Genomic DNA, 24,428 nt, shown 5'->3' with positions numbered 1-24,428 from the left:
GTCCCTCCCCTCCCCCCGCCCCCGGCCAGATGTATCCAGTTCCAGCATCTGCGTGGCCTCCGTCACCATCTGCATTGACCCCCAGACTAGTCCTGGGGACCTCCCACTTTGTTGGCTACACCTGTCTCTTAACTCGTCTCTGAGCCACAAATAATGTTGTCCCTCTCCAGACAAAAGTCAATCGCTTTAATTATCTTTATAAAATAAAAATCTCGACATATCCCTCTTCGGCCACTCCCCTGCCTCCCACGGCCTGCAGGGTGAAAACCAGCTCTGAGTGACCTGAGCATGAAAAGCAAGACACTCTGCGAGCTGGGCCCACATGCCCCTCCAGCCTCCTCGGCGGCTGGGGGCCCCTCGAGGGGCAGGCACGCCCCACTCCCCTGCAGACGCCCTGGCCTCGGAGCCTGTGCCCGTGTGTCTGCATCTCTCTCGGGGATCCGCCTCCATGCTCCGTCTCGCTGCCTCCTCTCTGTGCTGTTGCTCTCAGTCGGGAGTCACTTCTTTCAGGAAGACTTCCTTTATTGCCCCCAGAGAGGCGACGGTGCCCTTCCCGCCTCAAATAAGCACCCTTTGTTCACCCGATTCAGGACGTCAGCTGCGCCTACATTTTAAGGAGATTTTTACTTTTCTGGCTTCTTTATGAATCGTACCGAAGGTACCAGCTGGCACTTACTGCAGGCTAACTTTGTGCCAGGGGACTGACTACGGGTTTCACGCATTGGGTTGCATTTCATCCTTACGGCAGCTCGAAGGAAGGGCTGATGCTCCCGCCCCGTCTGATGGACTCCACAGAATACGTGCAGGGTGAGGCCGGAGCTGGGGCTGGGCCTTGCTCATTTCGTATCCCAGAACCGGACCCAGCGTCTGCACACCGTGGGCTTTCCCAGTGGACGGGGCGGGGGTGGGGGTGGGGGCTCAGGGGGCAGACAGGGCGGAGAAGTGGATAACCCCCACCCCGGGAGCTGAGAAATGGGAGCTTCCCAACCACACATGGCCCACCACCCCGATCACCGCTGGAACTTGTACAGTAACATGTACACATAGTCATGGGAACATAACTAAGGCAAACCTCCTCCCGTCTCTGGGTTACAGTGTCTTCCTCTGTAAGGGCAAGTGGGATGGGGGCTGACTATTCAGCGCACACCGAAGTCGCTCCTGCGTCCTCAAACCCGAGCAGGATGAGATGTCATTCTTACACTAGCATCAGGGGAGAAGTATTTTCACTGCCAACATTTACAGGTCTGGTGCCCCCGAGGGTGGAAGAGGGTGTTGCTTCATGGGGATGAACAACGTACAATTCCATTCCCCCCCGCCAACACGCCCAGCTTTGCAGGTTTCTGAGTCTGGCGGTGCTGCGCCGTGGAGTGGGTGGATAACGGAGTTCCTTCAGAGCCCAGACCAAGTGTGTCCACTTAGTGAGGAACGTGGCCAAAGTTAGGAGAAGACAGAAACAGGTGAACCAATGAGAACTCATCAGCGGAGAACCAACTCCCTGCTGACGAGAGTGTTGATGCGGAGTTTGGGAGGGGATGAAACTCCAGATTTCTTGACGAGTGATGTTAGGGAATATAATCGGATGACTATAATGGGAGCCCATTTTCTAGTGTGTTATGCAAAGTGGCGCCTCCTTGTACTTCTCTGAGAGACTTTATTCAGGATTTGCATTGTTGTAAGATGTCTCTTTGGTATCTGGGTGTCTGTGGTGGCTTGCTTTACTTGATCCCATGCTGAGAAAAGCCAAAATCTGGTGGATTTTAAAACTTTAAAATATTTAAATTATTTAGGTTACCACATGTCACAGCAAAGTGATGGGAGCTGGCAAACGATGGCCCATGGATTTGTTGCCTGTTTGTTTAAATAAAACTTTATTAAAACTCAGCCATGCCAACTTATTTACCCATGTGTTTATGGCTACTGCCACGCTGTGATGGCAGAGTCGATTAGCTGTGACAGGGACTGGATGGCCCACAAACCCTAAAATATTTACCATCTGGTCCTTTGAGAAACGACAGAATCTGCCTACCCCTATATTATCATCTTAAAACTCTCTAAACATAAACTTGGAAATGCTTTAAAACTGTTGGGAGACGGTTCTGCATGCACCTCTCACATCCGTGCAATGCCCGGCAATCTGTCCCTACAGCAGGGGACCTAAAATCAAGGTCTGGTATTGGGTGTGCCTTGTCATCAGTGAGCGGAGAGGGCCTCCCCACCTGCCCTCACTGACAAGGCCCCCAGCCAGAGAGCCCTCCTTTTCGATTTCCTGCTGGCCCCTGCGTGGGGGATCTCACTTTCCCGCCAGCCCACAGAATTATTCAAACAAGCCAATCACATCCTCCGTGGGAACCATGGGCACCCCACCCCCGTGATACAGCAAAGCCCCCTCCCACAGACCCCCGGTTGTTCACTCTGTTCCCGAGTGCACCCCAGATAGCCCTGCATGGCATGGGGTGTCCTCCTCTCCTGGGCTGTGAGCGCAGGTGACTCATACGCTGGAGCGGTCCCAGCAGCGCAGAGCCCGCCACCCCCATAACGCTGGGCGGATGTATCCGCCCCCACCGCCAATGAGACGAGGAGGAGGCTCGCGGAACAGTCCTCCGCTCCAGGCTCCCTTTTCAGGGAGGTCTGTGCGCAAACACACTGAGAAGGTAGAAGTGGCGTCTGCGCCCGGAGCCGCGGGCAGGCAAGCTTGCTGCCCCTTACAAGACCCATGTCCCGGAGGAAGTCAGGGTTCCTCTTGCGCAACGCAACCCGCTGCATGTGCTGGCACTCGTCAGGGCCCGCCTGTGCGCCCCAGGAGGACTTGGGGGCGCAGACACCATGATCTCCTGGGCTCCCTAAACTGTGAGTGTTCACGTCTTTCATCTTTGAGCCCGGACACGCCCATCTTCCGACAGTGTCCACGAAACCATTAGCTGGCAGGTCGGGTAGACGCTGAGCTCTTCTGAGTCCTTGACAATGATGAATTAGAACAGATTAAATACACAAAAAACCCCTTCCATGTTCGCCTTTGGAGTAGATGTTCCCTACTCACCAGGCCCACTCAACCTTATTATACCTCAGACGTTCGAAGGTGTGTGCAGTTCTGCCTGACTTAACCTGCTTGCTGCCCCCAAGGTGTCCAACTCAAGGCAATGTTAAGAACTGAGGACAATTAAGAGCACACAATACAATATATAGATGATCCATTATAGAATCGTACACCTAAAACCTATACACATTTATTAACCAATGCCACCTCAATGCATTCAATTAAAAGTTTAAAATTTTTAAAAAATAAAACAAAAGAAATACCTTTAAAGCCCTGGCTGGCATAGCTCAGTGGATTGAGCTCGGGCTGGGAACCAAAGTGTCGCAGGTTCGATTCCCAGCCAGGGTGCATGCCTGGGTTGCAGGCTATGACCCCCAGCAACCACACATTGATGTTTCTCTCTCTCTCTCTATCTCCCTCCCTTCCCTCTCTAAAAAATAAATAATAAAATCTTTTAAAAATTTCCTTATAATCTATACCTTTAAAATATCATAATGCTATTTATCTTTCTGTTATTAACTATAATCTTCTGTCCACTCAGACCTTTAAATGGATGGCTATTTCCCAAGAGCTACTGACGTTTAGATCAAATATCTAATTGTTCCCTAATAGCCACTGATGTCTCCTATCAGACTCATAATTAGTGGATATTTCCACCACCCGCCCCTCCCACTCTCCCAAAGAAAGGCAAGGGAGTTTTCTTAAGCTAACAATATCCTTCTCTATGACCCTACAAATATGATCTTAACCCACAACTTGGCTTGGAGAGTTGGTTCCTGCCCTGGTCTTTGGTTCAGCACTGTCTGAACAGAACCCTATTGTGTGGGACGTTATCTCGCAGCAATGGTGACCTCCAAGTGCACTACCAGCCGCAGAACAAACAAGTTCAAGGATCAAATTAGGGTATTCAAGCCAGAGTTTATTAAAGCAATCCACAGCCCAGGGCGAAAAGCACAGGGCAGGTCCACACTCCCCATGGGCGCAGGTGGGTGGAACGACCACACCCCTGGATCCTGGATCACGAGGGATTCTGTCCCGTCTACCTCCTGGCCTTTCCAGCAATGCGTGGTAACAGGGACCAAAACTGGGGTTTGAGCAAGGGTCCAGATACACACTCGGGTTTTGATTTGTTTTTAAATATAGTTTATTGATTATGTTATTACAGTTGCCCCATTTCCCCCCTTCACTCCCCTCTACCCTGCACACCCCCTCCCACCCACATTCCCCCTGCTTCAGTTTATGTCCACGTGTCATACTTATAAGTTCTTTGGCTTCCACATTTCCCGTACTATTCTTGCCCTCTCCCTGTCTATTTTCTCCCTACCATCTATGCTGCTTATTCCCTGTACTTTTCCTCTCTCTCCTCCTCCCACTCCCCTGTTGCTAACCCTCCATGTGATCTCCATTTCTGTGGTTCTGTTCCTGTTCTAGTTGTTTGCTTAGTTTATTTTTGTGGAGTTTTTTTGGGGGGTGGTTGTTAATAATTGTGAGTTTGCTGTCATTTTACTGTACATGTTTTTTAGCTTCTTTTTCTTAGATAAGTCCCTTGAACATTTCATATAATAAGAGCTTGGTGATGATGAACTTCTTTAACTTGACCTTATCTGAGAAGCACTTTATCTGCCCTTCCATTCTAAATGAAAGTTTTGCTGGATAGAGCAATCTTGGATGTAGGTCCTTGTCTTTCATGACTTGGAATACTTCTTTCCAGCCCCTTCTTGCCTGTACGGTCTCTTTTGAGAAATCAGCTGACAGTCTGATGGGAACTCCTTTGTAGGTAACTGTCTCCTTTCCTCTTGCTGCTTTTAAGATCCTTATCTTTCACCTTAGGTAATGTAATTATGATGTGCCTTCGTGTGTTCCTCCTGGGTCCAACTTGTTTGGGACTCTCTGAGCTTCCTGGACTTCCTGGAAGTCTATTTCCTTTGCCAGAGGGAAGTTCTCCTTTATTATTTGTTCAAATAACTTTTCCTCTTGTTGCTCTTCCTCTTCCCCTTCTGGTATCCCTATGATTTGGATGTTGAAACGTTTAAAGATGTCCTGGTGGTTCCTAAGCCTCTCCTCATTTTTTTGAATTCTTGTTTCTTCATTCTTTTCTGATGGCATGTTTCTTTCTTCCTTCTGGTCCACACCATTGATTTGAGTCCCAGTTTCCTTGCCATCACTACTGGTTCCCTGTACATTTTCCTTTATTTCACTTAGCATAGCCATTTTTTCATCTAATTTGTGACCAAATTCAACCAATTCTGTGAGCACCCTGATTACCAGTGTTTCGAACTGTGCATCTGATAGGTTGGCTAGCTCTTCGTTGCTTAGTTCTATTTTTTCTGGAGCTTTGATCTGTTCTTTCATTTGGGCCATTTTTTTTTTTGTCTCGGCAGCCTGTTATGTAGTGAGGGGCGGAGCCTTAGGTGTTCACCAGGGCAGGGCAACACACATTGCTGGGTTGTGATGGTATGTGTGGGGCAGGGGTCCGAGAAGGAGCAATGGCGCTTGCTCCACTCTCTGCCAGATTTCAGTCACTTCCCTCACTTCCCCCAAGCAAACTGGGCCCTTCTGGTGCTGATTCCCGTGTCGGTGGGTTTGTGCACGTTCCAGGACCCTGTGGGTCTGTCCAACGAACTCTCCTGTGAGGCTGGGAATCTCTCCCGGCACCTCAACCCCCAGAAGTGTTTTCAATCAGTGTTTTAAGGCTTTATTTCCCGGCGCTGGGACCCTGGGTTGCATGGTCTGACTCACTCCCCAGTTTCGCCTGGTTTATCTGCGCAGGAATGTGGGACTGCCCCGCCCACCAGTGGCCTTGCACACCACGCCCATCCATAATGTGCCACCTCGCTGGGTCTGCCAGCCGCCACCCTGTGCACCCAGGGTCTGCCAGCCACCACTTTGCCTTGACCCCTCTCTAGGTGCTGCCCAACTCCACCCCTCCTGCTGGTCTGGATGAATGTGTCTACTTTAACTCCTTGGTTGTTGGACTTCCATACAGTTCAGTTTTCTGTTGGTACTGGTTGGTTTTTTGTTTCTAAATTATTGCTGTCCTTCTTTTGGTTGTGCGAGGAGGCACAGCGTGTCTACCCTATGCCTCCTCCATCTTGGCTGGAAGTCCTCCATGGTCAGGTTTTACTGGGGAGACTCAGAGCTGGCCCTGCTGGACCAGCGGTAACCCATGGTGACCCACAGAGGTGGTCAGTCTGCTGCTGGTCTGCGTTTCTGGACTGACACCCGGGGCCCACATGGGGCCATGACGGGAGTCACTGCTGAGTGCCTAGTCTAGGGACGGCAGCGACAGAGCCGTCAGCCTAGACGTGCAGTACCTGCGCCTGAAGGGTGGCCTCTGCCCGCTCTCCCGTCTGTAATACTGCGTCTGCGTGTTTCATCCTTTTGATGGGGTACCGTGCCCTACACGCCGCTGTCCCCTACATCTCAGCAGCTAGTTTCCTGCCATCTGGACCTGACACATCCTCAAGTTCATGTATCCCATTTGTCCTCTCCCCACGGTAGCAGGGGTGACTGGTCTCAGATAACAGTGAACCTTCTGACACCTACGTGCTAGTGATGGGCGCGGACTCGCACTCTCTGGCTGCAAGTAGCAGGTGCACCTGCTTGGGGCTAAATTGTGTCTCCCTCCAACACACAGCCTGAGGCCGTCACCCTCACTATTGCAGAACGTGACCTTTGGGAGAGATAAGGTCTTTAGAAAGGCGATTAAGTGCAAATGAGGCCTGTAGGGTGGGTCTCAGTCCAGCAGGACAGAGGTGCACAGAGGGAGACCGGGTGAAGACACGGGGAGAAGACGGCCATGCACCAGCCAGGGAGAGACCTCATGGGCCGCCGGCCCTGCCGACCCCTCGGTCTTGGGCTTCCAGCCCCCAGATCTGCAAGAGGATGACTTTCACTGTCTCAGCCACGCAGTGTGGCTGGTGGCCGCCCAAGCTGACCAATCCACCAGCTCAAGCTGGAAAAAAAGCGGGGGTTATGATGTGGGTGTGGGGTGTCAGTGGGACCCCTCTGGGGCGGCAGCACCGCCAGCCTTGGCGCCCAGGACACACTCCCTGGGCCCCTCTCTGTGCGTCTGCCTGTTCTGCTCCCCGCCCCCCAGGCCTCGCGGCTGGCTGGGTTCCCTCTCGGCTCCTCCGTCACGCCCTCCAAGCTCCTTCCAGGCCCAAAGCCGCCTCGCATGTCCCCACACCATGTATCTACCAGAAAATCCCCAACTTCGTCCCAGGAACAGAAGTCTCTCCCCATGAGAGACTGCCTGGAACTTTTGTCTGAAGCTCTTCAGGGATGCAGGAAGCTCTAGAAAGTTCCCCAATTTGACAGTTTCCAGGCCGGTGGGCAGAGGGCAGCGTATGGGGCACTGGGGGCAGGTTTGCCGGCGCCCAGCAGTGAACGGGGCAGATTAGCATTGCATCTTCGTGTCTGCTAAACCCAAGAAAGCTTTAAGCTGACACATCACTCCCTTGCCTTGTGCTGAAGGGACACGCCTGTTTCCAAAAACAAAAATATAAAGTGTACAAAACTTTTCACTCCCAAGCCACGTATTCACATTTGAAAGTTGTAAGGGTGCTTTTCACACCCCACCCCACCCCGGCAACAGCCAGTGGTTTTAGGTGCAGAAGAGCACTGGTCCCCAGATGACCTTTCCCACAGGTGTCCTCCTCCTGTTTGCCGAGGCTGGGGGGTGGAGAGGGGCTCGGGTTCTTCAGGGGCTGTGTGTGCATGTGTGTGAGTGTGCACACGTGTGAGTGTGCACGCGTGTGTGAGTGTGCACGCCTGTGTGCACGCACATTTGTGTGTGTTCCCCAAACTGTGAACTGCTCCTGTGCCTTATCAGCAGGGCTGTAAGTCACTGAGACGCGTTATCACCACACTGGCCTTCTCCCCACCACACTTCCGAACGCTGCAAGGACTTTGCAGGGACCCAGGGAAGTCGGCCATTGCTTCCTGAAGACACCCGTTGTGCCCCCCCTCCCCCCACTTTCCTCGCCCACCTGCACAATGCTGTAGAGGGGCATCGGTGGGGTTGTGGTACCAGACACCCCCCAGATGATCACTGCCCCTGGGCTTTGGGGTGGGGGGTGCGGGTGGAGCCCCAGGGTGGGGGGCTACCGTTGGCAGAGGCTGGTCCTGATGTCTGCATATTCCTGGGCGTGAGGAGGAAACATTTCACTCCTCTGGGGCTTTTGTGGGTTTTCTTCCCAACCTCCTCCTACTCTCTTATCGCACCTCGCCTGGTGCGGATTACGAGGAGGAAGTGGCACGTCACCCAGTGCCCTCTGTCCCCTTTGGCCCAGCTCCTGCACCCACACACGCTGCCCCACCTGTCACTGCCCAGGACTCGGCAGCTCCCACCGACCCCCAAAACTTGAGAGAGTGCTGTAGGTCCCTGGACGTGTGTGGGTGGCCCGAGGAGGGACAGCGTGGAGCATGGTCCCAACGTCCTTCTGAGCATCTCGGTTTTCCAGACCCTGCAGACGGGTGAGCTTCCTCGGCATTGCTTCCCGTCAGGGGTCTCAGGGGTCGTGCACGCCGAGCTCCGCCCCCCACGTTTTCTGTCCCCTCCCCTCAGTCGCATTGCACTGTTGGAATTCTCCTGGATGCTGGTGAGTTTCTGGGAGGACAGTGTGGCAGAGGTCATCTTCTTTCGCACCCACCTCTGCTCCTGTGCAGGGTGCTGGGCCAGGACGGGCCAGAAGGGCCTGTGTCCCAGCCCCTCGTGCTGAGGCAGGGACGCCCCTGCAGGAGTCCCCGGTCTCTCTCCTCCCCGACAGACCTGGTGTCCACATGGTGGAGCCGCACGACCACACATTCTGGAGGTGGACGCCAGAGGGGGTGGGCGTGGATCGTGGGCCACGGATTCTGTCTGCGTAACCTGATCTGGGGGAGGGGTTGCCGCCCCTGTACCCATTCAGTGCCTTCGCTGGGCCAGAGTCCAGGGAAACCAGAGGAAGGCAGGGGACCCACCGAATCAGTCCCCTTGTCACCTGGCCTCTGGGACCACAGTCGGACGCATTTGCCAGGAGGAAGGCGGTTGCATGTCCCTGGCCACAGGAGGACTTAGCGTCTAGGAGCCCCCGGTCGATGCGCCATGGCTCCCCAGAAAGGGTCCCGTCACCCACCTGCTCTCCGTGAGATGACCCCCAGGGACAGCCCTCTGCCGTGTGAGCCCCACTGGGGGCCTCGTCCGGGTTTCAGAGCCACAGGAAGCAACAGTGTGGGGTGTTGCCCCCGTGTCCCAGACCCCTCTCTCCGCTTTCTCTTGAGTGCATCTTTGACATCATTGCTGGCCCTCGACCCCGGGGGGCCTCCGACTCCAGTCTGCTGAGCCCGTCTGATCGGGGGGTCTGCTCACTCGGCGGGTCACTCCCCACCTGTGGGCACCTGGTCCTCCCTTACAAACTGGGGGTGGCGGCAAGGACCGGTGTCATTGGTGATGGCTGTGGTTTTGGAAACCTAAAGTGAGGCTTTCGGATTCTCTCACACGCAGCTCCCCCTGCCCGCTCCCTCCTGAGGCCAAGGCAGAGGTGCGTGCTGAGGGCTGAGGCGGTCGGATGGCTTAGTGAGGAGTGGGGGGCCACCTGGGGCGTGGTGCGGAGAATGGCCGCCTATGTTCCTCTAACAGACCAAGGGCCCGGCCGAAAAGATGCCTCCTAAGGACTTCCACCTAGGGCAAGAGTTTGCCCTGCCTGTGACGGCTGGCCATAGAGTGACTGTTCTGTGGTGCGGAGAAGACACAGCCTTGGTTGTGTGTTGCCAGGGAAACCTAGTGGGGAGTGCTTTACCCCGTACGGACACTTGGGTTTGCTCAGCACGAAGTCTAGAGGTGGGTGGTGAGGGTCCAATCAGTAGCCCAGGGATGTCAAGGTTCTCATTCTCTGGCTGTCCCTCATTATCACAAAATGGCTGCCTGGAGCACCGCATCAGAGCTTCATACCACACAACATCCGCAGGCAGGCTGCGGGTGTGACCAGGGCGGCCACAGGGAGCCCTCCTTTTACCAAGGAGGAAAAGTCTTCTTCAGGAGCCCCCAGGTAGATGCCCCTTCCTACCTCATGGGCCAGAATAGAGTCACAGGGCCACCTCTCACTGAAAGAGAGGTGGGGAAAGTAGGCATTTGTCCCATGTCTTTGTGGAGTGGAAGTCAGGTAAGAGGTAGGGGAAGGAGGGACGAGATGGCCAGAACTGGGAAGCAGGTCTACCACAAGAGGTCACGGGGGAAAGTGACCTCCCTGGCACTGGGGGGTGTGCAGGGAAAGGCACAGGGAACAGAACCAGCTGGACTCCTGAGAAAGCTTGAGTCTCACTCCACAGACAGAATCCAAGGGACACCCATGGACCCAAGGACTCCCTCACCTGGCAGCCCCCCCGGGTTGGGGAGGAGAGGGGGGACACTGAGCCCCTCCCCACGGAGAGGATCAGGAAGGGGGTGGGCCAGGACAGACTGAGAGGTTTATTCCGGAGGCTGCCACCTCCACAGGCTGCCACTAGAGGGCACTGCCTCCCACAGGGGGCTAGACGGATGAGTTGGTGTCTTTTTACCTCTGTGCGGAGCAGACAGAGGCTGTGAGGGAGACCACATGGTAGGGACACGGAAGAGAAGCGAAAACCTCTCTGCTGGTTCTCCAGTGCGGAAAAGCCACGGCGGTCCCACCGCACACAGAACACGACACGCGACTGACCGCACACACGTGGGCGCTGCTGGGTGCCTGCCCGTGCCCAGGTCTCCCGGCCCTGCGGCCTCCCTCTGTGCGTGCTGGTCCCGGGGGCAGAGTGCTGGGGGAGGGATTGACCCCACCAGCCGGGCTGGAACCACTGTTCACACGGAGCTCAGTGCCCCTCCTTCTCCGTGGGAACCGGCGGCCGTGGAGGCCGGCAGTGCCCCTGGGACCCCACGGATGGTTGTCCAGGTGGTGCCCGGAGCAAGGACCCCGGATGGGAGGAGGAAGGGATCTGGGGAGCAATGGACTTGTTTCACTGAGCTCCTGGGGCAGGGGGACAGCCCAGAGCTGTGGCCTCTGCTCCCTCTCCTCGCGGCCCTGTGGGGGCTGGGCCATCTGAGGCTGCCGAGAGACTACCAGGGCCGCGCCGCTGGCTGGGCCTGGGTGTCTGTGCCATGCCCGGGTGTACTCGGCGGGTCCTCCCTGTCCTTCCATGTTGCCTGTGTCTGCAATAAGGGGGCGTGTGCCCTTCATCTCCCTCTCTTTGGGGGTGGGGGGGGTGTCTTTAAGATGTCACCTCACACTACACTCTGCAGTGTTTTATTAGACTCTGCTGCGGGTTTTATCTCCTGAGCCCGTTCCCACCTGGGGGAAGGGAAGGACTCGGAAGGCCGTTTTCTTGCACGGCAGCGGGCCGTCCACAGAGAATCGTGCAGGAGCGTTAATAGAGTTTGGTGTCTATTGTCTACTCAACAGGCGTGTGGCGTGGAGCTGTTTCTCAGACTTTGCAGTGAGTGGCCTCGTGCCGGGGGCCCGGCTCCTGGCAGCGGCTGAGTCCACCGCGGCGACCCTGTTGCCCCTGCATCCTCCCGCCTGCACCCCGCACCCCGCCGGAGACGGCAGGAGTTAATGCGCAACCGTGACAAGAAACCACAGGGAGAAGCAGGCATGTCTCTTGGAGAGAAAGGAGAATCCTGTGTATTTTCTAAAAGAACTAAAAGCACGGACTAGCATTCATCTGTTTTCATTGTTAGGCTAACGCAGAGCACGAACACTCAGAGCCGTCGATCTGGGCAGCGAGCGAAGGGCAGGGCGGGCAGACGGCTGGCTGGCAGGCGTGGGAGGCCGGAGAGGGTGGGTGGCGGCGCGGAGCGGCAGCCGCCGGCGTGGAGGGTGGAGGGTGGAGGGTGGACGGTCGCATTCTGAGTCGGTCCGGACGCAGCTCCCACCGACAGAGCGGCTAAAACTCACACTCCTCTGAAAGGGGAAGGTGGCGAGGAGAAGACATGTGTCAGTGAGTGAGAATAAGGACGTTCTTGCACTTTTGAATCGTTCCAGGAGCTTTGACTCGAAAGTTGCAACGGGGAGAGTCTTTAGAAAACACGGACTGTCTGCACATTGTTTCCTTTCCTGTCACTCCCGCCCCAGGGCGAGCGTTGCAAGGGTGATTCTTCAGGACATTTGGTTAGAGGTGTGAAGGGCGGGGGGAGACAGGGTTCCTCCCCAGACCGTCTCCCAGCCCCGCCTTTCATCCCCAGACCCGAGTCCAGCCCGCGGTAGGGACAGTGGACGCCACTTCTCCGCATGCACCCCGTGGCCACTGTTCTGGCTGAACACGCGGCTGGCCACGCCCACCAGGGGCCTGTGGTCCCGTGCGGTTTTCCTCTCCCGTGCTACGCCATCCGCCCCCGCGGTGGCGGCGGCGGCATCAGGGACGTACCTTCGGGAGCGTCCTCGATCTTCCCGGGGTAGAAGCACCACGGGTAGCCCGGGACGGTGTTGTCGAAACAGCAGCCCTTCTCTGCACACTGGGAAGGCGTGACACCGGGGTAGCCGCAATTTGCTCTTTGTTTCGGGGCCACTGCGCATGTCTCTGAAAGGGCACCAGGCAGGAGGCGAAGGTCAGTCGTAGGCGGATCCTGGCCCAGGACTCGGGGTCCACGAGGGACACCCTGTCCTCATTTCCTGACATGAAAACATGTAGCGGCAGGGAAAACGCAAGGTCTGGGATTGTCGAGCCTTGCCCCTAACCGAACAACTTATTCAAGTGCTCATTAGTTTCAACAGTTACTAAACTTGCTCAGTCGCTATACACCTGTTAGCGCCGGGTGTGTGTGCCAGAAACAGGAGCTGGCACGGCAGAAACAGGCAGCGCGGGTCCCTCAGAAATCGAGCGCATGCCAGGCTCTCTGGCAGGTGGTGGGGCCCCGGAAAGCAAAAATAGAGACATGCTCGTCAAGAAACCAGAAGTCGGATAGAGGAGAAAGCCAAGTATGTGTATAAAACAGCACAGTGAAGCCATCCCAGTGTGTCCAGGGCAAGCACAGGACGGACAATGGACAACAAGCCCGAGCCAAGCAAGGAGCACTTCCCGTAGGAGGGGGCTAACCCCATGAGGATGAGGCAGTGGGTGTTCCAAGCAAGAGGAGCTGCGTGTTCAGTGGCGGTGAAGGGGGAAAGCAAGTGGGTTCGAGGAGGTGTAAGTCGACTCGAGGGTACGACGTGGAGGTTGGGGTGGGGGTGGTCTGGGAGGAGCCGAGCTGGGGCCTAGGGTCGACGGTTTCAGCCCAGGAGCAAGAGCTCTCCCCGGGGGAGCGATGAAGTGACCCAAAGCCAAGAGCTCCCACGAGGTCCAGATGCGCGGTCTGCAGGCTCTGCGGTGGGGGCCGGGGGCTAGGGCTCTGAGAAGGCAGACTCGGCGGGCCGAGGCAGGGAATGGAAGGGGCGTCTGGAGCTGCTTCCCTGTTTCTGTCTTGCAGTGGGGGGCAGAGGAGGGGGGGAGTATCCCTTCCTGTCACGTGGGCTCAGAGGCGCTCCTGGCTGTGCACCGTGAGCACGAAGACAAGGAGGATGAGGCGTGAGGCCTCGGGGGCATGGAGAGCAAAGGGGCAGAACAGACCCTGAGCAGAAGCGGGAGGAGAGAGCCAGAGAGACGGGCGGACCGAGAGTCAGGGCAGAGGTGGCCACAGCGGGGCTGGATGGGGGCATCGGACGCTGGGAGAGACAGGCCCTCCAGAGACGGGTGGATGCGGGACACCCTTCCTAGACGGAGGGGGCAGGGCACCCCCATTTACTCCTTTGTGAAATCGGGTGAAGCATTCTAACAGTGAGAAGTGATGTTTCCTGAGCACTTTGGAGCTTACAAAGCACTTTTCACAGACATCGTCACACCGAATTTCCATGGCCACCCTCTAAGGCGGACTATTGATCACGCTCTGGAGACAAAGGCATCAAAACACAACAGGTTCGGAGGAAGCAATAGTGCCCTCTCTCCCTGAGTGACGCCCGTGGACTAATATTGATCATGCACCAATGGGACAGGCGGGTGGGGCTCCCCCGAACATGGGGCCCAGGAGAGGCCACACACCTGCCAGAGAGGTTCTCGGGATGCCCACCCACGGAGCAGGCACTTGGACACCTGTGGACACTTTGAGTGGGTCCACACCCTGAGGTAGAGTTTGTCTGGGACATTTAGAAGTGCTGTTCTTACACCCTCCATCACAGCTTGCTCTTTGAAATGCGGTATTGAAGAAGAGCCTAATATTCCAGTGTTGGTGCTGGAAGGAATCTTCTTCCTCCCAGCAGTTTGCAAAGGGCTCGCTGACCTTGAACCCCGATGCTGTCACCACCTGCTGTTGCCTTCTGGAGCAGCACTTGGCCCCAAGGTTTGCACTGTGAAGCGAAGACCCCATCGAACTAGCTCTCCGCGGCCACCCAGAAGCAGGAAGGGGCTGTCTTACCGGCCTGGCCCTGAGCCTGCGCGCTGAGGGCCAGCGAGAAGACCAGGAGCAGGACACAGATCACCTTGGGCTCCATGGTGGCGGCGACCTTCTTCTCCGCTCCCCGGGGACTACGAGTCAGGGGTGAGAACCCGTCGGAACCCTCGATTTTAAGCCCGGGCTCTGTTTGCCGAAAGAGCCTTCCATTTGCCTAAGGAGGGTCTCAACGCCTTTCACGCCAAGTAATCTGCACTGATTAAAAGGTGTTTCCCAAACACGGGCAAGCGACGCGCATGAGTCTGTTGATAGAGGAGACCGCGTGGCGCAGTCATCCCGGTGCGGGGTGTGAGAGTCGGCACAACGTGCCCTTATCCGTGGGAGTCTCCTCGGGTCGTGACCCGGCCCGGGTCCCACCCGTATCGGCTAATGTCAACATCACACCCACTGGGAAGTGATTCACAGCGGGAGATGGCCCACGAAAGGCACAGTTGTGTCAACAGTGGCTCACGGGGTCCCCGCCACACAGTTCAGGGGGGAGGAGAAGGACGAGACCAGGCCCGCCTGCCTGGCCTCGTCCTTCCCCTGTGGGCACACCGTCCCTTTCAACTAGCTTGTGTCTCCGAGGCTGGGGTGCCGGGGGAGGAACTGCGCCCGGACAAGGCGAGCCGGAGAACGACGGGCCTGCCCCCTCCCCACGTCCTCTGCCCGGGACTTGAACTTCAAACTTCACATTTTCTCCCTTGGCGGTGCCTTGTTAGGCATTTCCCTGGCGAATTCGCGTGAGAGCAGAGCACATCCCCCACCGAGGACCCGTGCCTGCACGGAGGGGGCTCCCGGGCCAGCTGGCACTGGCCTCTTATTCTCAGGGACGAGTGGGCATTTTTACTTACTTATCTAAATTCATTTCTTTCCTTTCCTTTTTCCTTTAGAAAATGAGGCTGTGTCCACAGGAGCAGACATGGAAACTGATAAAGTGGGGGCGCTCTCCCCTGTAACGGGATCCCTCTCCCCGCATCTGTGGGGTCCGGTACATCCTCCCAGGGAGACCCCCCAGGAGAGAGCATCACAAAAACCCCCTCACCCCGGCGGCCCTAGGCATCTGCCCTGCTCTGGCTCTTCCTCTTTCGTGGTTCTTTTTACCTTTGGATGTGCAGAGGGATTTGCTCACACGCACGAGTGTGTTTCCCATTTGCTCACCCTCTCGTAACGGTGGGAGGGCCGTGCCGCGGGCGCTTCATCTGCCTTGTGCATTGCGTGGCCTCAGCACCTCCGATGGGGCCTGACTCAATACGTAGCCACGGGAGAATGAGTGAATGAGTAAAGGGATATGTGTCTGCAGTGAGAGGTTAGGCTCCGAGGCAAGTGAATCTCATCTGGGAGAGGTACTTACTTTTAGGGGAGCTGCAGCCCCTCCCGGTCGACTAGTGCCACCACACTCTTCCTCACTCCTGGCCCAGCCGGCCCCTGCCCTCCGGGGCTGCCAATCCCGAGCTGGAACCACCTGACGTGCAGGACCCGGGGAAGGACCAGGGCCCGGAGAGTGCTCTGTGGGGGGTGGGAACTGTGCCAGGAACAGTGGGGCCGCCAGACCTGGGCAATGCTCACGGTGGGCAGAACTGCCCTGCTCACTTCTCTCATAGATGAGGAGCGTCTTTGCAGCATTGTTTGCATAGCTTTTTAGAAAAGAAAAGAAAAGAATAGCAGAGAAAATAGGAATAAAGAGAAAGAAAGATGGAGGGAAGGAAGAAAAAGAAAGGACGGAAGGGGGAAGGAAAGAAGGAAGGAAGGAAACAATATAACTCTTCATAAGCATTCATCACCAGAAGAAAGAGAAAAAGAACCTAAAGTGTATGTATGTATAATATATATACCATATACATGTGTAGGATACCTTGCAGAAGATGGAAAAGAATAAATAAATAATAAAAAGGATAAATATTGAAAACAAATTAAGAAGATAAGAATGCTTCACAAAGTATGGTATCATTTATGGTGCAGATTTCCAAAATATGTCAAACCATACAACATCCTCTTAGAACGGCACCCAGATGAAATACAGTGAAAACGACAGAGACGGGAAGGGGACCTCTGACCTCTGACCTCTGCATAAGGGGCCCGTGTGGGAAGGAGGGAGGAAGGGACATGGGGTCAGGGAGGGCGCAAAGGGCCCTCAACTTAAGTGTGATGTTTTCTTTCGTTGAGAAAACCTGAAGGGTGTGTGGGGCAAAGGTTGGCGCCTGTGAAGTTACGGGGGAGGCGCAGGTTCACGGGTGTGCGCTGCATCATCTCTCTGTGTGAACAATGATCTTGCAAGGCCCAGCTCCTACCTCCTGGGGGAGAAGCTGAGAGAGAACCTCCAAGGGTCCGACTCTGCCCTCCCGTGTGGGTGGTACCCCTGGAGGACCCGCGACACTAATACAAGATCCGGCAACAGCCATATGTGCCCTGTTTTCAAACATGCCAACCCGGGGAAGACTCAGCGCCACACAGAGTTGAGCGCTGGTCCGATGTAACGAGTTGGTCACCTGTACCAGTATTTTCATGACCAACAGTTCATGCTGGACCCCCCCCACCCAACTCAACACATGGACGCCTCCTGACTCAAGGTGGGCTGGCAGAATCCCACCCCCGGGATCTTGATGGACACACTCCCCACTAGACTCCATGGAGTCAAATCTGCATTCTGGCAAGTTCCCAGGTGCTCCACACGCATGGTCAGTGCGGGAGCTGGTGCTGCAGCCGCGGAGGCATCCCAGACTCAGGGAGGCCTCAGTGTGGGAGTGGGTCTGTGTTGTACACCCTTCTCAGCCACCCAGGACTGCCTGTGGGTGCTCCCACCTCTCCAGTGAGGGGCCAGCAGCACCCTTCACAAGTCCCGTGGCATCTCCAGCCTTCGGAGGCCAGAGGTGATGATGTATGACTCAGTCCCTAAGCAAGAGCAGAGGCCCAGTCCCTTTGAGGAAGGGCCTGACTGCGAGGCCACAGTGCATGTAATGAGCCTTCCCGGGTCATTAATGAGCATGTAATGAGCTGGACCAGTTGCCAGAGCTACGTGTTAAATTGTGTCCCCCAAACGGTGCTGAACCCCAGGACCTGTGAGTGTGACCTTACTTGGATGTAAGACCTTTGCAGATGACCCAGGAGCAGATAGCGCAACAGAACAGCAGGCTCATCTGCTCAGCAGCCAGTGGGTGGATTCCAGTTCAGCAAAAGCCTGAAACCAGAGTGACACAGGGCTCCTTCCCCACTCGTGTGCACGTGCCCAGAAAGCAAACACCAGGAGTAGGAGTGGCCTTCCTTATAACTGAACGGAGTAACTGCTGGGAGAAGTGTTGCTTCCCTTCCCCGTGGCCGGCTGTGGTCTTTCTCACCCATTAGAAGCTGTTGTCCAAGAGAGACTCAGGCCATTGACCCAGCAGGGGAGACTCACCCTTGGGCCCCGCCCCCCATGCCAGTGAACCAACAGTCAGAGGGGGACCGTTGGCTGGAGGGATTGGTCCTAGGTGCCAAGGGAGACCTGTGTTACGGCCACCGAACCAGGTGAGGAAGACAATGCTTGTGGCCAGGGGAGTCACTGGGGCTCCTGCGGGTGCTTTCTCACCGCATGGTCCTGGCCCATGGAAAACCGAGGCAGCCCAGTAAATACACGTCCAGGCTCAGCCCCCACTGATGTCAACACTTGGGTCATTATCACCGCCGCAGGCCAGCAACCACACCCAGCTGCAGTGAGAGCAGTGACAACGGGGCAGAAAATGGGAAGGAGCTACGACCCCCACCACCACCGAGCACAGACCTCGGCCTCTCGGCCAGAAACCCAAGCAGTGGCTGTAGCAGCTGTTTTACATAAGTTAAAGAAAATAGCAATAAATACTTAGCTAATTCCTGGAAGATTTAGGTATTTCTAAGCCTTGTAGCAATAACAGAAATCATCTAAATGTATATAACACACACAGGTGGAGAGCCAATTTAACTAAGTAAAATATTTTAAACTTAAGTATAAAAAAATTTTTAAAGATTTTTATTTATTTATTTTCAGAGAGAGGGGAGAGGAGGGAGAAAGAGAGGAGAGAAACATCAACCTGCTGTCTCCTGTTGTCCCCCGAATGGGCACCTGGCCCGCAACCTAGGCACGTGCCCTGACGGGGAACCGAACTTTCGATCTTCCGGCACACGGGCCAGTCGGCGCTCAATCCACGGAGCCACAGCAGCCAGGGCTGAATATAAAAATTTTTTTTAAATTTTTTTTTAGATTTTACTTTTTTTTAGAGAGGGAAGGGAGGGAGGGGGAGAGAGAGAGAGAGAGAGAAACATCAATGTGCGGTTGCTGGGGGCCGTGGCCTGCAACCCAGCATGTGCCCTGACTGGGAATCGAACCTGCGACACTTTGGTTCCCAGTCCGCGCTCAATCCACTGAGCTATGCCAGCCAGGGCTGAATATAAAACATTTTTAACTGTGAACATTTATAGTATATATGATGAACAAAGGTTTAAAAACTTTAAGATATAAAAGGCTCACTTAGGTTGAATTTTAAAACCCCAGAACTCCAATAGACAAAGAGGCAAAGAGCGTGAGCGTGGATTTCTCAGAAGGCAACGTGCAAGTGACTACATTATAGGGAAGGCGAAAAAAATTATTAGTAGTCAAATAATTTAAAATGATCGCAATGTGCAGGTCAATCAAATTGTCTGATTTTGTTTTTTAAATAGAAGATTCAGTGCTGCTGAGAGTCAGGTGAAACAGAACTTACCGCATTGTGCCATATATAATGTGCTCCCATGTTTTTGGCCCAAACTTTCAAGAAAAAGAAAACACTTTTTGTTTTAATTTTTATTGTCTTCAAGATTTTATTTATTTATTTTTAGAGAGGAGGGAAGGGAGGGAGAAAGAGAGGGAGAGAAACATCAATGTGTGGTTACATCTCATGCAGCCTGCAACCCAAGCATGTGCCCTGACTGGGAATCAAACCAGCGATCCCTTGGTTCACAGGCCCATGTTCAATCCACTGCGCTACACCATCCAGGGCTGTTTTAATTTTTAATTCAATTATTTATTTATTTATTTTTAGAAATAAAACCAATTATCATGTTCCGAGGTAACCTTTTGCATATGGATATTGTTGGGTTTTTCTAGAGTTACACTTTTAATGCATAAACATAAATAAATGAATTGAAAACATATAGATATGGAATTAGTACTACCCATGTATAATGCGCATCCTTATTTTTCCCCTCGAAATTTGGACGAAAAGGGCCCATTATCCCCGGCAATATGTGGCGGATCTGTCCTGGAACAGCTCGCCTTAGGGTAGTCAGCACGGCACCTTGCATTGGGGGCCTGAGAAAGGGCGCACACTCTGACCTACCAACTCTACTTTGGGGGTCGCCCTAAAGGAAGAATCCTAAACACAGAAAAATCATTTTGCACAAAGATGTCATCACAAGAAATCTCAGCGGTTGTAAAGCATGGCAGATAGAACCAAATCACCAACCGCGGAAGGTCGGTAACAAATGTCGGTGTGCTGCTGCCCGATGAGGTGCTCGGCCACCACCCGTGGCGGCGTCTTGTGCAGTTTGTAAGAGCCTGGAGAATGTTCACACTCTAGTGTTAAGTGGAGAGAACGGGACAGAAGTTTACAAACAGCTCAGGAGAAAAACGAGAAGAAAGAAGCTGCACCAATGGGTGTCACTGAGCGGCGGAAGGATGCCACGCCATTTTTCTTGGAGCCCATTTCCTAGCCACCGAAATGCTTCTGCAGTGAGCAATCACTTTGTCGTTGAAAAATACTGTATTTTTTAAAAAATTAAATGCAGTGGTTTTGCTGTTGCCAAAGAGAAAGAAGGAGGAGCGTTCCCCCATCCCCCCCAGTCGGTGGGTCATGCGTCAATCGCAGAGCTGTATTTGACCTTGGAGGGGCTCCACCCCGGCCACACCCGCCCCACGACCTGCTTCCTCCTACCTTCCCTGAAGTCAAACACAGGAGTGGGGTTGGTGCGAGCTGCCTGTTATCTCTTAGATTCCAGCAACCCCACGACTGAGGCCGCCCGTTCCCACCCAGTGAGTCCTCGTCCCACCCAGACGCCCATTCGGGACATGCCGGTGAGATGCAGCCTTGCCCCTGAAGGGAGCAGGATGCCCCTGGGTCCAGCAATGGTAAAAACAGGAGCATCCCCTGACACCCCTCCCCCCACACTCCTCCAGGACTCACCAAGCTCGAGTTTCCCCACCCTTCTTGCCCAGCCCGGGGTGGTGGAGCCAGGGCCCAACGCCTCTTCAAGGCTGCAAAACCATTGTTCGGTCTTAACGGTGGGTCCTGGGAATTTAACCAGGAGTGACAGATGGAGAAGTGGAGACCTAATTCCTCACTTCCAAGCCATCCCTGCCGACCCCCTGACTCTGCCAACCTACGGTTACCTAAGTCTCCAACACTCAGCAGGACGCCCCCTCGGCTGAACGAAGAAGCCCTGGTCCTCCCAGCAGGTGAGCGTGGGACTCACCTGCTCGTTCCCGGCGTGGGTCCCGGGGAGCCCGGGGTGAGTGTGAGCACTGCGCCTTCCCTCCCTAATCTGTCCGTCAGTCCCGTGGTGAGCAGGCTCCCGGGACGCTGACCACGGTCCTGCCCGCCTCCTGCCGGCGCTGGCTGGAGTTTGCCTCACCTCTCTGGACCGTGAGCACTGGCTGGTCCAGCCCAAAGCCTCCTGCTCCCGTGACCCGCATGTCCCTCCTGCAGCCGCCCCACCCTGATGGAGCCCTTCAAGGTGGCTCTTGGGTCAGTTTCAATCCACGTCCACCCCAGACACAGGTGTGTGGGTACATTTTTTAAAAAAATTTTTTTTAAAGATTTTATTTTACTTTTAGAGAGGGAATGGAGGGAGAAAGAGAGAGAGAGAGAGAAACATCAATGTGAGGTTGCTGGGGGTCATGGCCTGCAACCCAAACATGTGCCCTGACTGGGAATCGAACCTGCGACACTTTGGTTCGCAGTCCGAGCTCAACCCACTGAGCTACGCCAGCCAGGGCATGGGTACATTTTTTATTTCAGGCATGAGGAGGCTCCACCTGGCCTGGACCGATGGTGAGCCGTCCTGCTGAGGAAAGGACAAGATTCCATACCCGTGTAAATTACCCAGAAGTCGCGCTTCCTGGGAGTGAGAACGCGCCCGGAAGTGGTTGAACCGCACCCTCAGCCCTGCCGCCCCTCCCCCGGGGCATGACTGCACCCCACCCCAACTCACACAGGACCCCCTGGGGAGCTCCTGCCGGGGCCTTCAGGAAGCCAGGGCCGCAGATGCGTTCTCACGATTCCCAGCCGCAGGCCGACGCTCGCCGTGGGGCCCTGATGCCTGCCTGCGGTCTCGCCCACTTCCTGTGGCTGGCTGTGACTCGGGTGGGCACCCCCAGGTATGGCCTGGCAGTGGCCAGCCCTCCACACTCCCGTGTTCTCCCCCCTGCCCACCCCGGGGAGCTCTAGCTCTGGAAGGGGGGATATGGCACCAAGGTCAGAGGTCCAGGAGGCCGCTGGCCTCCACCCCTCTGGGAAACAATCTGGAACTTTCCAGACACCAGAAGGAGTGGGTAGATGTGGCTGCCCTCCCCAGGCCCCACCTGGTGGCCAGACCTGGGAAGTTTCTAGGTTCCTTCTGAAGAAGGCTCTCGGTACGAGGAACCAATGGGCAGCTCGACCCAGAGACTGTTGCTGATTCTGCCCCATCCCTTTCCTTGTCTTATCCTCTGGTGTGACGACAAAAAAAAAAAAAATCTGCGATGCTCTAAATGAAATTACAGCGGGCCGGAGGGAGCAAGGAAGAGGCCAGGGAGGTTAGTCAGTTCGCAACAGCAGAGCAAAGCCAACAAAACCCTGCCCGCATTCCTGAGTGGGGGCCGGAGCTCTGCATTAACTCCCGGGGGGCTGTTTCCGCGATTACAGAAAAGAGCCAGGCACCCCCAGCCCCCCGCAGCCTCTGCCTCTTGCTTACGTGTCACAGAACTTTCCGGGCTGTTGTGACCACTGGTCCGAAGGAGCCAACACGTCTTCCTTCTGCTCATGCCCCTAGCCCAGCACTGCCCGCTGCCCCCTCTCCCACCCACCCGCTTTATCTACAGCCAGTGGAAACTCTTGCTGTAACCAGAGCAGGTTATGCCTTTCTCCCCCGGCCCATTGCCATCAAAGCTCCGGTCAGGTCCAGGATGAGGGGCAGGCTTGTGCCCTCCACCCAGCCCTGCTGCCGGTGGTTCGGACTGCACGCCCCTGGCCCTGGTCCCTTTCTGGCGGGCGTGGGGCTCAGGAAACCCTTTCTTTCAGAAAAGCCTCTGGCTGTGAAAGTATTTTTGCTCGCCAGGGCTTTCAGGCAGTGAGTGTGACGTGTTACTACTGGGCCGGGAAGCATTCGTGTATACGAAGTCTGACGCTCTGACTCGGGCACCTCCTGCCCAGCGACCCTGCCTGCAGGTGACCGCCTTGGTGGGGACGGGTGACAGAGAGAAGAGCGCACCGCGCAGGTGCCGGCGCCACGTCCGTTCACCAGCTCTCCCTGGGCACAGAGGGGTCTGCGAGGGCCCCCCCCACCCCCGGGCTGGTGGCGAGGGCGGCAGCAAACCCAGCTCTCCCTGCAGGCCCCCTGCAGCCCCCACCTCTCCCGGAAAGGAGGGAGGGCGGGGCTTCTAGTTGGCACCCAAGCTGAAGAGGAAAGAACAGAGGGGGAAAGTCAAAAATCACTTTTAGAGAAAATGTGTCTTCAGAGTCCCTCTCCCCGGCTCTGAACCTGTGACACCGATTCCTAGTGGATGGATTGTCAGGGCCATGGCTACTGTTTTCTTTTCATCTTTAAAGAAAACTCCTCCATTTTGCGGTTTCTCACCCCCTAGGGATGTCACTCGGACCACTTTGCTGTGAATGAGACTTGGAGTCGTATTTTATCACGTGACTATGGCCACTCCAGGGCAGACCGGAAAGCAGGGTGGCAACGGTGATGTCATGATTTTCACTCACAGAGTCGTTTTTTGTACTTGTAAGGGGACAAATGCAGAGACTTCCTAGAACCAATCACGGTGTTAAATTGTAAACACCCCCTCCCAAACCAAGTGTGTGCTGGCTCACGAAACAACAGAATTTGGACCCAAGTCCATTTAAGTGGCGTGTTTCTCCTGTTGTCACCATTCATCCACCCGTGTTCACGCGCAGTTCCGGCCCCCCACCCCCCGGGTCAGGCACTGGCATCACAGGTGACGGAGGACGAGCACGGCCCCACCTTGGGGAGCTCCCGGCTCAGACAGACAGACACAGAAATAAATGAGCACAACGGAAGGGCCACCACGTGTGTACACACACACACACGCATGCACACGCACACACACATGTGCACGCACGCACATGCACACACACACAGACCACATCCTAGAGGAGCCTGAAGAACAGCTTCTTTCTATGGGTCCACAGATTTGCAGGAAAATCCAGGTTGTTTGGGCAACACGGAAGAGGTGCGTGAACCTGAATGTGGCGCGCCTGCAGAGGTCGCCCGGGGGCAGGTGCACGGCGGGGGGGGGGGGGGGGTGGCTGGGTGTGCTGGGTGTGGCCGGCCCCCCTGCAGACACAGAGAGCATGTGTCCCAAGTCACCCGGACAGCAGCAGCTTGGGGAGGTTTCTTTCCCACGCCGTGGGGAGAAGGTGGCCCAACAGGTAAACGTGTCTAAATCAACGGATTTGGAGCCAGTGCTGTTCAGTGCCACATAGTAGGGACTTCGCTCTTCTCGGTCCTCCCTCTATTTCCACATGACAGCCATGTCCCTGAGCGTCCCTGAGCCTCCCCGAGGCTGGAGGCCAGGTCATCAGGGCTTTGCATCCCGCCCTGTTTGAAGGGACAAGGTTCCAGCCCACGAACCCCCCGGCCCCGGGCTGCTGTGCTGGGTGGGAGTCCTCGCCAGCCTTTGGACACAGCCAGCAGGACGATGGGCCTGCGCCTGGCCCCCCTTGGGTGGGTGCCTGTGACAGGCGACAGGTCTGCACACCCAGACCTCCGAGG

The 24,428-nt window shown here is 55.5% G+C and overlaps 1 protein-coding gene and 1 long non-coding RNA gene across 3 annotated transcripts; one reads left to right on the top strand and one right to left on the bottom strand.

Annotated features, from left to right (window-relative positions):
• Nucleotides 1-11,641: 11,641 nt before the first annotated feature.
• TFF1 (trefoil factor 1) lies at nt 11,642-15,662 on the bottom strand. The gene is made up of 4 exons (XM_045852380.1): nt 15,609-15,662; nt 14,433-14,622; nt 12,413-12,565; nt 11,642-11,949 (listed from the first exon to the last, which is right to left on the bottom strand). Exons 1-4 carry the CDS (start codon nt 15,660-15,662, stop codon nt 11,933-11,935), a joined length of 414 nt encoding a protein of 137 aa, XP_045708336.1. The 3' UTR covers nt 11,642-11,932.
• Nucleotides 15,663-19,674: 4,012 nt separating this feature from the next.
• On the top strand, nt 19,675-24,428 carry LOC123828091. 2 transcript variants are annotated; one of them, XR_006787417.1, is made up of 5 exons: nt 19,675-20,562; nt 20,739-20,889; nt 21,452-21,810; nt 22,749-22,858; nt 23,275-24,428. It is a non-coding gene; the product is annotated as an uncharacterized LOC123828091 (long non-coding RNA). The 2 variants fall into 2 exon arrangements; XR_006787416.1 differs by having other exon boundaries at nt 22,749-24,428.

This window comes from Phyllostomus hastatus, unplaced genomic scaffold (genome assembly GCF_019186645.2).
Source record: "Phyllostomus hastatus isolate PE091 unplaced genomic scaffold, TTU_PhHast_1.1 phas_contig_948, whole genome shotgun sequence".
NCBI classification, from domain to species: domain Eukaryota; kingdom Metazoa; phylum Chordata; class Mammalia; order Chiroptera; family Phyllostomidae; genus Phyllostomus; species Phyllostomus hastatus.
Note: the sequence above shows the minus strand (reverse complement) of the source record. Positions and strands in the feature narration are given on the sequence as shown.